This window comes from Sceloporus occidentalis, unplaced genomic scaffold, assembly GCF_023333645.1.
Source record: "Sceloporus occidentalis isolate IW3139 unplaced genomic scaffold, rSceOcc1.0.p SCAF_285, whole genome shotgun sequence".
NCBI lineage: Eukaryota > Metazoa > Chordata > Lepidosauria > Squamata > Phrynosomatidae > Sceloporus > Sceloporus occidentalis.
In genome coordinates, this window is record NW_028317265.1 from 141,969 (window position 1) to 157,413 (window position 15,445).

The 15,445-nt window shown below is 43.2% G+C and overlaps 1 protein-coding gene across 1 annotated transcript in view; it reads right to left on the reverse strand.

Annotated features, from left to right (window-relative positions):
* The window catches only part of LOC149275464 (hsc70-interacting protein-like), a 124,478-nt gene that overhangs the window by 84,907 nt on the left and 24,126 nt on the right, over nt 1-15,445 (reverse strand). Inside the window, exons 6-7 of the mRNA XM_089504703.1 lie at nt 9,387-9,453; nt 489-573 (exon numbers count right to left, since the gene is read on the reverse strand). Of these exons, the coding sequence (XP_089360829.1) occupies nt 489-573; nt 9,387-9,453 (152 nt within the window). The remainder of the gene's footprint in view (nt 1-488; nt 574-9,386; nt 9,454-15,445) is intronic.

A 15,445-nucleotide genomic window follows, 5' to 3' on the forward strand; every position in this document is an offset into this window, starting at 1 on the left:
CACATAGGGAGGCATAAGGCATTTCAGGAGGCAGAGTGGCATATAGAGGGTTAAAAGGCATTTCTGGAGGCAGAGTGGCATTAAGGGGGTAAAAAGGCATTTTCACAGAGCACCCTGCCTCCAGAAATGCCTTATGCCCTCCCTCCTCCAAACTTAACGGAGCTTCTGAGTCCCCGGTGCTTAGTCCGGGCAGCGTGTAGAGCTCTACGCGAATCGTGTAGAGCTCTACACGCTGCCCGGACTAAGCACCAGGGACTCAGAAGTACCGGTAAGCGTGTGTGTGTGTGTGGGGGGGGGGGGGAGCTAGATGCCGTACTAATCGAACACTTTGCAATACAGAAGTTTACTCAACATTGCTGCTATTTCTAATGCAATTGCATCCTTAATGGGGGTCATAACGTTGTTAAGTTTAAAGAAGATTATTTCAGCCTGCTTCTTCGTGCAATGAAAAGCATAATTTTTCTCAAGGGTAGCTAATTTTTTCTCACCTTGCTCTTTTTGCATATAACATGGAAACCAAAGGGTTCAGCTTTATGGCCTTAGTGAAAAGGTCAATGGATTTCTGCAGTTCGCCTGAAGGGAGTTAGAAGAAGAAAAAAAACTAAACGCAACGGTCAATTACAGTTATCAAAAGTGTTCAAATAAGAGTATTGCACATATAAAAGAACACATTTGAACCAGACTTTTGTAGGTGACAAATTTTACAATTTATATTTCAGAAAATTGTATGAATGGTTAATGAATCCAGGTTTCTAGTAGGGTGACTGGCTGCCTGGGAATGATAGGATTACTGTTAGACATTAAGGGGTAAATAGAAGTATTATTAAACACCCATCTACACACACCAGACAAGCCAGAAGGCTTGCTTTTCCCTCAGAAATCTCATGGTGCTTTCACAACCGCAAGGGATTCTGGGTAGGCACATGCCTACCCAGATTTAAATTTAAATTTAAGTGGAAGGGTTTCCATCACCTTTTACCCACCATAACTTATGTAATGGTGTTAGACATTATATATATATACATATACATACACACACACATACATACATAATATTGTTTGGTTTTTTTTGTTGTTTTTTTATTTTTTTTTCGGTCCACACTTTTTAACCCCTTCGTGACAAAGGCTGATTTTACTTTTTGTACCCTTCGTGACAATGGGCGTTTTAACATTTCTGCGCTGCTCGTGTTTAGCTGCAATTTTCTTCTTTCCTGTTTACTGAATCCACACAAGTTATATATTGTTTTTTTCAGGACAAGAAGGGCTTTCTTTATATGACATTGTTTTGATTGTATCATATTATTTACTTTTTAAAAAAGTATAAAATATGGTGAACAAATTTGGAAAAAAATGACTGTTTCTAACTTTTAGTTGAAAAATCTTTTTACTCATCTATAAAAGGTAATGAAAAAACCTGCTAAATAGATTCTACTATTTGTCCTGAGTTTAGAAATTCCCAATGTTTTTATGTTTTTTTTGCTTTTTTCTACACGTTATGGGGCAATAAGTACAGGTAGCGTTTTGCTATTTCAAAGCCATTTTTTCCAAATCTGGTAATTCTTCCCCCCATGTGCCATTTCGGGTATCTTTGAAGCCGGCCAATGCTATTTACCCCATCAAATCATATATTTTTGAAAGCTAGACACCCCAGGGTATTTCAGATGCTAGTATTGTAAATATAAAATTTAAATGAACACCATTTTGTATTAAATATACATGTTGTTGTAGACACTTTTGCCAACGTACACAAGTCTTGTTAATGATTTCTTTCTCATCCTTAAGTAACGAGATAACATATGTTTACCTGTCTGGATGCTAGGAAGATATTTACTCTTGTGTAAATAAGAACTTTTTACCTTAGTCTATGTTTGATGTGGATTAGTTCTACCCACTATATGCTGAGTGTTACATTTCCCTTTGTAAATGGTTTTGTAGCAATCCCCCTGAAATAGTATTTAAACCCGCTCGCAACAATGAATAAATTGAGAAGTGACTAAGAACGAACACCTTGTGTGTGTCTGAATTATTTACTTCTCCCAGATATCTGCGCTTGCTACTCTGAAGGTTCTGCAGATTTACTCAAGAGCTCCCGGGAGGCTTTCAGCTCAAGAGAGGTGTCCCCCATAAGAGGAGGGGCGAAACATTTTCAAGTATTTTAACTCTTTCCATACACCATATCTACCTCCAGTCTTTGTCAAACTTTGTGGTAGTCATTTTTTTTTCCACACACATTTTACTTCAGGTATGAATTAAAAGGTTCTGGTATATGTCACTATCATAAAACACCCCAATATGTGTTCAGCAACATCTCCTGAGTACAGCGATACCTCACATGAATGATTTTGCCTGGCTGTTTGGGGGCAAAAGGGCCACATTTGGGGCATGCGCATTTTTCAATGTTGAACTTTGGCATTTGGGGATCCACTGCCCATGCCCTATTTGGTACATCTTTGAGCCAGGCCATTTCAGTGTGCCCAACAACACCATATATTTTTGAAAACTAAACACCCCAGGGTATTTTAAATGCAGGTATTTTAACTCTTTGCATGCACACATTTTACCACCAGCATTTTTTCAAAGTTTGCAGTAGTATTTTTTGTGTAAATACACCTACTTTATGTATGAATTTACAGCTCCTGGTATATGCCGCTGTCACACGACACCCCAATATGTGTTCAGCAACATCTCCTGAGTACAGTGATACCCCACATACATGGGCATCCTTCCCCCTGTGTTAATTGGGACATTGTTGAACCCGGCCAATTCAATTTACCCCATCAAATCATACATTTTTTAAAAGTAGACAACCCATGGGCATTTAATATGCCAGTATTTTAACCCCTTAAGGACCAGGCTGTGTTTTACCTTTTGTGCCATTGGGACCGAGGCTGTTTTAATACTTTTGCGGTGTTCGTGTTTAGATGTAATTTTCTCTTCACTCATTTAGTGAACCCACACAAATTATATGTTGTTTTTTTCAGGACAAGAAGGGCTTTCTTCAGATACCATTGTTTTAATCATATTATCTAATTTCCCATAAAAAAAATAATAAAATATGATGAAAAATGTAAAAAAAACCCCACATTTTCTGACTTTTACCCCAAAAATCTTTTACTCATCCAAAAAAGCTAATGAAAAACCCTACTAAATATATTCTACTATTTGTCCTGAGTTTAGAAATACCCAATGTTTTTATGTTCTTTTGCTTTTTTCTGCACGTTATGGAGCATTAAGTACAGGTAGCGTTTTGCTATTTCAAAACCATTTTTTCCAAATCTGGTAATTCTTCCCCCCATGTGCCATTTCGGGTATCTTTGAAGCCGGCCAATGCAATTTACCCCATCAAACCATATATTTTTGAAAACTAGACACCCCAAGGTATTTCAAATGCTAGTATTTTAACCCTTTCCATGCATGAGATTCTACCACCAGCCTTTGCCACACTTTGTGTTAGTATTTTTTTGGTATTTTTTTTTACACAAATTGTACTTTGGGTATACATTTATAGCTCCAGGTATACGTCACTATCAAACAACACCCTAATATGTGTTCAATAACATCTCTCGAGTACAGTGATACCACCCATGCATGGGTTTGACTGCTGTTTGGGGTTAAAAGGCCACATTTGGGAAGTGCGCTTTTTTTCCCCTATTTTGGTCAGTCTGTGCCTATGCCCTATCTTTGAGCCTGGCCACTACAATTTACCTCATAAAACCATATATTTTTGAAAACTAGACAAGGTACTTAAAATGGTAGTATTTAACCCTTTCCATGCATCAGATTCTACCACCAGCCTTTGCCACACTTTGTGGTAGTATTTATTTTTTTTTTTTTTTCACACAAATTGTACTTTGGGTATAAATTTATAGCTCCAGGTATACGTCACTATCAAACAACACCCTAATATGTGTTCAGGAACATCTCCCGAGTTCAGTCATACCCCACATGTATGGGTTTGTCTGGTGTTTGAGGTTAAAATGCCACATTTTGGAAGTGCGCTTTTTTTTTTCCCCATTTCGGTCAGTCTGTGCCTATGCCCTATCTTTGAGCCCGGCCACTCCAATTTACCCCATCAAACCATTCATTTTTTTAAATTAGACACCCCTTGGGTATTTGAAATGCTTTTATTTAAATTTTTCCACGTCAGGATTTTTGGGAAGATACAGCGCTAATTTTAGCACTTGCTCATAATAATAAACTTTATTTTTTTATTTTATTTATTTTACTCTTTTTGGACTTTTTTTTTTACATTTTGCTGGAACTGGATAGTTCCTCTAAAGCATAATAATTTTTAAATGTTACCATGTTTTTTTTAAGCTTTTTCTTTTTTTCTTTTTTTTTTTTTAAATATTTTACTAATCACATAGTGATTAGAAAGCTGGCCTCCATTGACTTGTATGGTTGAATGCAGTACCTGTATTCAACCAGCAAGTGGAGCCAGAGTTCTCTAGAAGGTCAGGAGACCGTCTAGCGAACTTTTTCAACTTTATTATTTTTTTTCCCGGGCCGCCGCCATCTTGCGGATGGTGAAGACTTGCGTGCAGCTGCGGCTGTGACCGCTCTCCGGAGCGGTCACAGTCCATCAAGAGGTAAGTGTTTGGTGTCGCTGGATGCCTCCTGATCGAGGCATTCCAGCGACACCATTGAAGTTTAGGAGGTGATCGTTGATCGCCTCCTAAACGCTTTTAAAACGGGCCATACAATGTATGGCGGCTGTTGACGCCCCGGGGAGGGGCCAGACATGGCCCATCATGCCGATCTCGGTGTTGCTGAATGCCTCGACATCGAGGCATTACAGCAACACCGTTTAAGCTTAGAAAGTGATCATTGATCACTTTCTAAGCTTGTTTAAGTCTGATGATGTGTCAGGCACGTCATAGGTCGTTAAGTGACCGTTTTGCATGACGTGCCTGACCCGGCAATGGACGTTAAGGGTTTCCATGCGAGAATTGTTTTAAGCTAATGTGCTAATTTTAGGACTTGCTCACAAAAATATATTTTTATATATATATATAATATTTTTTTTTTTGCCTTTTTAAATTTTTTTTTAACATTTTTTTTTCAACTTGAAGGTTCCCCTGATTTTTTTTTTAACTATTTTTTTCTAATTATTATTAATTTGATTTTTTAATTTATTTTTACTAATCACACTGTGATTAGAAAGCTGGGCTCCATTGACTTGCATGGTTGAATGCAGTACCTGTATTCAACCTGCAAGTGGAGCCAGAGTTCTCTAGAGGGTCTGGAGACCTTCTAGCGAACTTTTGCATCTTTATTAATTTTTTTCCCGGGCCGCCGCCATCTTGCGGATACGGAACATTACGTGCAGCTGCGGCTGTGACCGCTCTCCAGAGCTGTCACAGCCCGTCCTGGGGTAAGTGTTTGGTGTCGCTGAATGCCTCCTGATCGAGGCATTCCAGCGACACCATTTAAGTTTAATCCAGATCCCCCTCTCTGAGAACTCTGATCTCTGGACAGCCGGGGAAAGTCTGCGCGATGGACGCAGACAACCCCCGCTGCTAGCCACACCTCCTTCCGGCTGCAGCGTAAGTTGTCTACGCGGATCGCGTGGACGTCAACCCACTGCCCCGGTATACAGCAGGAAATTGGAAGCACCGGTAAGTGTGTGGGGTGGGGTGGAGTGTTAAATGGGGGGGAGACAGAAGGAAGACTGCTGCCCCGGTATACAGCAGGAAATTGGAAGCCCCGGTAAGTGTGTGTGTGTGGGGGGGAGTGTTAAATGGGGGCATAGGGCATTTCTGGAGGCAGAGTGCTCTATGAAATGCCTTTTAACCCCCTGAACGCCACTCTGCCTCCTGAAATGCCTTATACCTCCCTATATGCCACTCTGCCCCATAATATGCATTTTAACCCCCTAAATGCCAGAGTGGCATATAGGGGTATAAGGCATTTCTGGAGGCAGAGTGGCACATAGGGGGTTAAAAGGCATATCATGGAGCACAGTGGCATATAGAGGGTTAAAAGGCATATCATGGGCCACAGTGCCATATAGGAGGGGCAAGCCTAGGGGCAGATTGGAAAATACAAGGAAATAAAAACAAAAAAATATTTTTCTCAATCATGAGTTTTATTAAAAAATGTAATAGTTTACATGAATTAACATTTACTGGTAAAACTTTTTTCCTATAGGGTCGTCATATTCAGGCTTTTTCTTTTTTTCCTAAATTAATATTCAGATTTTGGGGGGTCGTCTTATAATCAGGGTCGTCTTATAATCGAGCAAATACGGTATTTATCCAGGAAGAGATCCAGATAGACAGCTGCTGATCTGAGAGAGGACAGATGCAGAGAGATTGGGGGTGGATAGATAGATTTGTGTGTCGTCTGCATAGAGGTGGTATTTGAATCCAGCTGTCGATAAGTCTTCCAAGTGAGAAAGTATAGATGGAGAGCCCTGAGGTTCTCCGACAGAAGCATTAAGGAGGAAGAGTCTCCAGCAAAAAGACACAGAGAAGGATCTGTTGGAAAGGTATGAGTTAATCCAGGAGAGAGCAGTGTCACAGACACCAAGAGAGCTGAGAGTCTGTAGTAGGAGGAGGGGGTGGTCGACTGTGTCAAAGGCAGCAGAGAGGTGTTTCTAGCAGAAAGGTCATTTGTGACTTTGGTGAGAGCAGTTTCGGTCGAGTGCTGTGGGCGGAAACTGGATTGCAGGGGGACGAGCAGTCAGTTTGAGGACAGAAAGTGGGTTAGACGGTCGTAGATTAGTTTTTCTAAGAGTTTAGATGTTATTAGAAGTAGTGATATGGGGCGGTAGTTAGCAGGGGAATTTGGATCAAGGCAGGGTTTCAGGATGGGAGTGGACCTGTGCATGTTTGAATGGGGATGGGAATATGCCAGTAGAGAGTGAGGAGTTGAAGATGTGAATGAGGGCAGGAGTAAGGCTAGAGGAGAGTGACGGAATTAGGTATGAAGGGATGGGGTCGAGAGGGCGTGTACTGAGCTGTGAGGAAGAGAGTAAAGCGAGTACTTCATTCACTGTGGTTTGGGGAAGGAGTTAAGAGAGGCAGAGGGGTAGATTGCAGAAGGAGGAGGAACAGGGAGACCATGCACAGGAATGTTGTTGTGGATGGATTGTGTTTTTTGTTGGAAATAGTCAGCTAGGTCTAGTGCACTAAAGGCAGATCAGGGAAGAGGTGTGGATGGGGTGAGGAAAGAGTGGAAGTTGGAGAAAAGTCGTTTGGGGTTGGAGGAAAGAGATTAAGTGAGGGAAGAAAAGTATGTTTGTTTAGCGAGCTGAAGAACAGCTGTATAAGCGTGGAGGATAAACTTGTAGTGGTTGTAGTCAGCTTCGGAGCGAGATTTCCAGACACACTCAGCACTGCGGGTGTCAGGGCTGAAGCTGACGACGTGGAACTTTGCAAAGTTGAGGGGGAGCTAGTGAGTCAAGAGCAGTTGATAGAGTGTTATAGTGTGCCGTGGCTAGGTCAGGGCAGGGTATAGTAGAAGTCTGGGAAATGCCAAATTCAATTTGTTTAGAAAATTGGAAGTGATCAATATCGCGCAGATTTCTACAGGTGCGGAGGAGGGGAAATAGGTTTAGGTGTTAGAGTAAGATTGTAGGAGATGGCGATCGGAGATGGCGATCGGAGATGGCGATCGGAGATGGCGATCGGAGATGGCGATCGGAGATGGTGATCGGAGATGGGAAAGGGGCGACAGGTGAACCCTGATATGGAGCAGAGGTTAGAAAATACCAGGTCAATACGGTGTCTGTCACGGTGAGTAGGGGACAGGGAAGGTTGTAGGTGACCAAAAGAGGATGGGAGAGAAAGAAGTTTAGAGGCAGCAGGGGAGGGTGGGTTATGGATGGGAATATTGAAATCACAGAGGATTATGGTTGGGATGTTTGGAGAGAGAAAGTGGGACAGCCAGGCAGAAAAGTTATCCAGGAACTGTGAGGTAGGTCCAGGAGGGCGGTAGATGACTGCCACTCAGAGAGGGAAAAACAGGCATATGGGGTGAACTTCGAAGGAGGAGAATGACAGAGAGGGGAGGCAGGTGTTGATGGGAGCGGGGGGGGGGTAGGATTCCAACACCACCCCCAGGTGTCTCTCCTAGCCTAGGAGCGTGGCTAAATTGGAGGCCACCATATGTGAGAGCAGCAATGGAAGCAGGGTCAGCAGAGGAAAGCCAGGTTTCCATAATGGCTAGGAGATTGAAATTGTTTGAGAGAAATAGGTTGTGCACGGCTGTGAGTTTGTTACAGACCGAGCGAGCGTTCCAGAGGGCACAAGAAAAGAATGGGGATGAAAGCTGTGGTTTAATGGTAGTGAAATACTTGGTGTTGCGGGACCCATGGTGTTTTCTGTGGGAAGGTGAGCAAGACAGGGTGGGGATTGTTATGGGACCGGGGTTCGGATTGATGTCACCGGCACCAAGCAGTAGTAGGAGTGAGAGAATGTGGGAGTAGGACTTAAAGGAGCGGGTAGTTTTGGTAGCAGCAGAAGTGAATGGAGAAAGGTTTCTGAGGAAACATAGCAGATTGTGCGAAGCAAGCATAGGTGAGATAGGCGAGATAAGGATGGTGAAGGGATCATTGTGGGGCTTGGTGCAATGGGATATGGTGATTAATTTTAGCAGAGAGGTTTATAGAAGGAGCAAGATAGACAGTGTGAACATGTTGTATCGGTGTGATTAGTGAGGGTTACCTGTTAGTGTTTGCAGTTCCTCACTCCTGTTTCTAACTCCAGGTGTTAGCTCCTGCTTGCCACTTGAAAACACGGCCCAAGAGCCAAGGCTCAGAGAGCCAGGCTGTGGATGTTTATAGCCGAGTGGCCCAGATGCAACTGAATGTAATCAATTAGTACTGCTCCTGGAGACAGGCAGTCTAATCAGCTGGAGTGTTAACACTTACAAATTACAACTAAAGGGGTGGGGTGATAACATATACACAGGAAGGACAGTTAGATATTGATGATTGTAATATCAGGGTATCACAGATGATTCATACCAGTTAGATATTAAATGGAATATCAGGGTTTCACAGATTATTCATACCAGTTAGATATTAAATGGAATATCAGGGTATCACAGATGATTCTGGAACTCCCTTCCCTGTGCTGTCCGGTTAATGCATAAAAAGTCACTCTAACACATACTTACACATACACACACTCTCCAACACCATACAATAACTTCACACATCACACTCCTGTCTTCAGACCCATCCTACTGCTGCTGGGTCACCTATGTGGTAAGTGATACTGCTTGCCCCCCCCCCCTTCCTGCAAACAACAGTATTAGGAACCCCCTTGCTCCCTATTTCCCACATGCATTCACTTTAAAAACAAAAGTTAATTCTCATTCAGTGCTTACATACTGGACATCCTCAATATTAAAAGAAAAAAAGACAAACCTATACTTACCATTTGTCAAAGCATTAATTGCTTGTATTTTGCTTTCATTAGCCTGATCTATCATTTCTTCTGTAACCTATAGAAAGAGAGCCGGTTATATTTCAGGCACAATACTTATATATGCATACATTAACCCCATATAGACTGGAGATGTAATATTTCACCACTACATAGAAAGTGATGGCAGATAAGAACCAGTAGGCCCATCCAGTCTGCCCAACCTCTGAGTACTTTCCTTTAGTACTTGCCCTTATCCTATATCTAGCTTGGCTTTATGCCTATCCCATGCTTGCTTAAATGACTTTACTGTATTAACATCTACCACTTCTGCTGGAAGGCTATTCCACGCATCCACTACCCTTTCCGTAAAGTAATATTTTCTGATGTTACCATTAAACCTTTTCCCCTCTAGTTTATGGTTGTGTCCTATTGTTGTGGTAGTATTTCTCCTTTTAAATAAACTATCTTCCTTTACCTTGTTGATTCCCTTTAAGTATTTAAATGTTTCTATCATATCCCCGATGTCACGTCTTTTTCCCAGGCTATATAGGTTAAGATCCTTTAACCTGTCCTGGTAAGGTTTATCTTGTAATCCATAAACCATTCTCCAACATTTCTATATCCTTCTGGAGATACGGACTCCAGTACTGTACACAATACTCCAAGTGAGGTCTCACCAGTGATCTGTACAATGACATGAGCACTTTCCGCTTTCTACTGCTAATACCTCTCGCTATACAACCAAGCATTCTGCTAGCATTACCTGCTGCTCTACTGCATTGTCTGCCTTCCTTTTAATCCTCAGAAATAGTTACCCCTAAATCCCTTTCCTCACACGTTGAGGTTAGGACAGTATCAAATATTCTATACTCTCCCCTTAGAATATTTGATACTGTCCTAACCTCAACGTGTGAGGAAAGGGATTTAGGGGTAATTATTTAAAGGATTTAAAGGTAGGCAGACAATGCAGTAGAGCAGCAGGTAATGCTACCTGTGTTGACTTGACTTGCAATATTTATTACATATTGCATTTTGGCACATATGCACAGGTGATTTCCTCTGGGTGGTGACAGTCTGGTTTCCTCTTCATCAACAGCGGTCAGAATCCAGGATAAATGTAACACAAAGATTTGTAAGATACTTGCTCTGGCAAGCTGAAAACATCTCTTAAAAATGTCTGTGCTGCTTTGATAAAACTGCAATTTCGCAAGAGCAGGTCCCTCTTCTCCTTTTGTACCATGTTTAAATTGTTTGTGATTTTAAATGTATCCCATTGACTTTGTAAAGCGCTACGGAATCTGCTGGCGTTATATAAATAAATATAAATTAAAAAAAATATGACAGATCTACTAAGATTTATTTGCATACTAACTCAAAGGTGCTTCCAGGTCTGTTGCTAGCAGTTACACTCTGAAGTAACAGACCCCTTTCACGATGACACTCAGAGACAGGTCATCCAGTTCATACATAGAAGCGTATTACAACCAAGATTTCAACTACACAAGAGTGGAAAACGCAAAGGAACTCACAAAAAGTTCTTAAAATAGCCTTAAAATGTGGACGTGTGATGTTCCTAGTTTTTTTTAGTTCAATACTCAAAATAAGCCAATGCAATAGGACTGCAACAACTAATCGATAAAATCGATAATGAAAATCGTTGCCAACGAATTTCATTATCGATTAGTTGAATCTATTTTTATCGATTATAAAATGAGGGTTTTTTCAGAGCAAACACTCTGAAAAATGCCCCTCATTATATAATCCGTTTCAGTGACTCACAGCAGCAGTTCCTACTTACCAGTCCCTACCTATAATCACTGTGGACAACTGGCCCCGCCCCTTCCTTCTCCCAGAACCACATGGCTGTGACACTCATCTAACTAGTAAGTATAAAATTAATATTTGGGCTGCTGAACGTTAGGTGGGGGTTAATTTAGGGTAAGTTATGGTTAATGGGGTGTTTAGGGTTAATTTGGGGCAGTTGTGGTTAATGGTGTGTTTAGGGTTAATTTAGGGGCAGTTGTGGTTGATGGGGTCTTTGGGGTTAATTTAGGGGATGCTGTGGTTGATGGGGTGTTTAGGGTTAGTTATGGTTTATGGGGTGTTTAGGGTTAATTTAATGATGAGGACTGAGGGTTAATTTAATTAAATTTAATAAAGTTAACTTAAGGTGCAGGTAGAGATAAAGGGTGCAAACTAAGGGGAATCTAAATCCAGGGGGCAGTGAAGATTAACCCAGTACTTATTTATAAACGTATGGTGTCAGTGTGCTGTGACTCCATGAGGGGACTATGAGATATCTGGGGGGTATAAGGCATATCTGGGGACGACGGAGAGACATATCTGGGTGTATAAAGCATATGTGGGGAGGGCAGTGTGGCATGTTTAGGGAGGACGGAGTGGAGGGCAGTGTGGCATGTCTAGGGAGGACGGAGTGGTGTATCAGGGTGTATAAGTCATATCTAGGGCCACAGTGGCATATCTGGGGGTAGAGTGGAGTGGCATATGTAGGGAGGGCAGTGTGGCATGTCTGGGGAGGATGGAGTGGTGTATCAGGGGGTATAAGGCATTTCAGGGGCCACAGTGGCATATGTGGGGGTAGAGCGGAGTGCCATATGTGGGGGTAGAGTGGAGTGCCATATATGGGGGTAGAGGGGAGTGCCATATATAGGGGTAGAGGGGAGTGCCATATGTGTGGGAGGCGGCGTGGCATGTGTGGGAGGCGGCGTGGCAAGCTCAAATGTGCATAAATTGGGGGGGCTGGTTGGGAAATAAAGACAAGAAATGCATTTTATCAGTTTTTGTTATTTTGCTGTTTGTATTTAACATCATTTGTTTATTAAATTATTTTAAATAAATGAAAAATTTACATTCATTTTGTTTATCCGATTAATCGAAAAAATAAATCGGCCAACTAATCGATTATGAAAATAATCGTTAGTTGCAGCCCTACAATGCAATATAAGGATATATATCTATCTATCTATATATATATCTATCTATCTCTATATAGTGACACAATACCCCCCTTAACATGGTACTCTGTCCGGGAATCTTTACTCACAGTCTTCCAGGTTGCAGAGATGGCTCAGACACGGGGAGGGTTAAATAAAACACTGGGCCTGTTGTTATTTTTCCACAACAGGCATAACATAAAAATACGGGCACTAACTAAACTATGTTCTCCAACCTAACTGCAGTTGCACGGCTTATCTGTTACCAACAAAACAAAATAGCAAAATACATGTGATAATTGCAACCCTCAGTAGCTTAGCGGCTTTCTCCCTTTTCTCCCCTTGCTCTCAGATCAGGAGGCTAACTGCCTCTCCCAATAATTAGCGGAAACAGGTGAGTACTATTGAGAGCATCTGTGAATCTCCGGTCCGGATTCCCACCTGCTGTTCGGCTGCCCAAAAACTGTGGCGTGGAGCACTGGCCCACCCTACTCTCCAAGTGCTCCACCCCACGGACCCAAAATACACAATTAAGAGACATCCAATAATTCCAGACATATCCCTGGGGCTGGTAAAAGACTACTGAGGGTAACCACCCTTCCATTATTACCTCCTGCTTTCTGTCACTAATTTATATATATATATATATATATATAGGTGTATTTGCTCGATTATAAGACGAGGTTGTTTTCAGAGCAAATGCTCTGAAAAATACCCCTCGTCTTATAATCGGGGTTGTCTTATAATCAGACCTCAAATAGGTCTGACTATGAGACGACTAAGATCCAGATCCCCCGCAGTTGCAGGGGACCTGGATCCTCCTGTCTCCCCCCCCCCGCCCCACTTACCGGTACTTCTGAGTCCCCGGTGTGTAGCTGGGGCAGCGTGTAGATGTCTACGCGATTTGCGTAGACAACTTCCGCTGCAGCAGGAAGGAGGTGTGGCTAGCAGCGGGGGTTGTCTGCGTCGCGCAGACCTTCCCCGGCTGTCAGAGATCTGAGTTCCGTGTGGCACCGGTGTGGGGAACTCAGATCTCTGACAGTCGGGGAAGGTCTGCGCGACGCAGACAACCCCCGCTGCTAGCCACACCTCCTTCCTGCTGCAGCGGAAGTTGTCTACGCAAATCTTCCCCGGCTGTCAGAGATCTGAGTTCCGTGCGGCACCGGTGTGGGGAACTCTGATCTCTGACAGTCGGGGAAGGTCTGCGCGATGGACGCAGACAACCCCCACTGCTGGCCACGCCTCCTTCCGGCTGCAGCGTAAGTGCGTGGGATCTACACGCTGCCCCGGCTACATGACAGGGAAGTCAGAAGCACCGGTAAGTTGGGGGGGGGGGAGTGTTAAATGGGGGGCATAAGGCATTTCTGGAGGCAGAGTGCTCTGTGAAATGCCTTTTAACCCCCTTAATGCCACTCTGCCTCCAGAAATGCCTTTTTAACCCTCTATACGCCACTCTGCCTCCTGAATGCCTTAAACCTCCCTATATGCCACTCTTCCCCATAATATGCCTTGTAACCCTCTAAATGCCAGAGTGGCATATAGGGGTATAAGGCATTTCTGGAGGCAGATTGGCACATAGGGGGTCAAAAGGCATATCATGGGGCACAGTGGCATATAGGGTTAAAAGGCATATCATGGGGCACAGTGGCATTTAGAGGGTTAAAAGGCATATCATGGGGCACAGTGGCATATAGGGAGTATAAGGCATTTCTGGGGCAGATGTGCATAACTGGGGGCAGGTTGGAAAATAGAAGGAAATAAAACCAAAATATTTTTCTCAATCATAGCTTTTATTAAAAAAAAAAAGTTTAGATGAATTAACATTTACTGGTAAAACTTTTTTCCTATAGGGTCGTCTTATATTCAGGCTTTTTCTTTTTTACCTAAATTAATATTCAGATTTGGGGGGTCGTCTTATAATCGAGCAAATACGGTATATAACGGTCTCGTCCCTTTATGTACACCGCTGTGGCTATTATACCCACCCAGCCACCCGTTCGCCTGGAACCCATTTCGGCCTGACTAGGCAGCTAATACTGGTGAACTAAATCCAGAAGGAAAACGTTTCCCATATCCATTCGGTGTAGTTTCCCCAAGTTACTTGGACTGTTGTCCGTGGAACCCCTATATACCCTTTTTCGTATTGCCCCGACCCAGACGCTGCCCCTCTGGCATCCACACCTCCAAGCCCACTACCGGGACATGCAGGTTTTCCCCCTCTGGAACTACTGGACGGCCAGAATAGCTCCCTGCCCTGCTATGGCCTCTGCGAACCAGACAGGATTATCTCCACAGGGTGACCAGACAGGGCTCATGCCTGGTGATCGGTGGAAGTCTGTTTGTGGAGGCTAATACCTTTATCTCCCCTATTGTTCCTGGGAGACCTGAATCATCTAAAGGGTGTGGTTATAGTACTCGGCTAGTGACTGGGAACCTGGGGAAAGAGTGTCCCAGGCTAGGGGAGAACAAGTCAGCAGAGGTAGCCATTCCGACAATAGTTGGTCCGTGACAATATATATATATGTAAACCTGCTTGTGACGGGACCCCCTGTACACTGACTGGGTACTCCCGCCAAACGTTGCTTCCTCCTGCCGGGACACCAGCGATTAACCCCTTCAGCGCCAGACAGAACCAGCGTTGTAGAGAGAAGGTAGGACGCCGTTGCACTGGAGCTGTGCTGACACTGTGGCTAGCTGAAGCTTAGCTACACAGTGTGACTACTGTCCTGAAAAGAACAATAACGGATCATAGCAATCTACCCCAAACATCAGACAGCACTCATGTTGAGGTGAAAACGGCACTCACCGGTATTTAAACAGTACAATGGGGTAATTTACAAACAATATAGACACAACAAACCACAAAGTTCTACATCAGGTCCTCTTTGCACACAGCCCAGTATTTGCACTCAGCTCACCTTAGCCCAATGGGGGGGGGGGGGGGGTCGCTATTGTAGTCTGTTGGGAGGATGGAAAACAGAGGTGTTTCTCTGACTTCTGGCTGAAACCTGCTGCCTATCGAGGCATTTCAGCCACACCATTAAAAACTGTATGACGGCTGTTGATGCCCCGGGGTGGAGCCAGACATGGTGCCGTTCTCAGTGTTGCTGAATG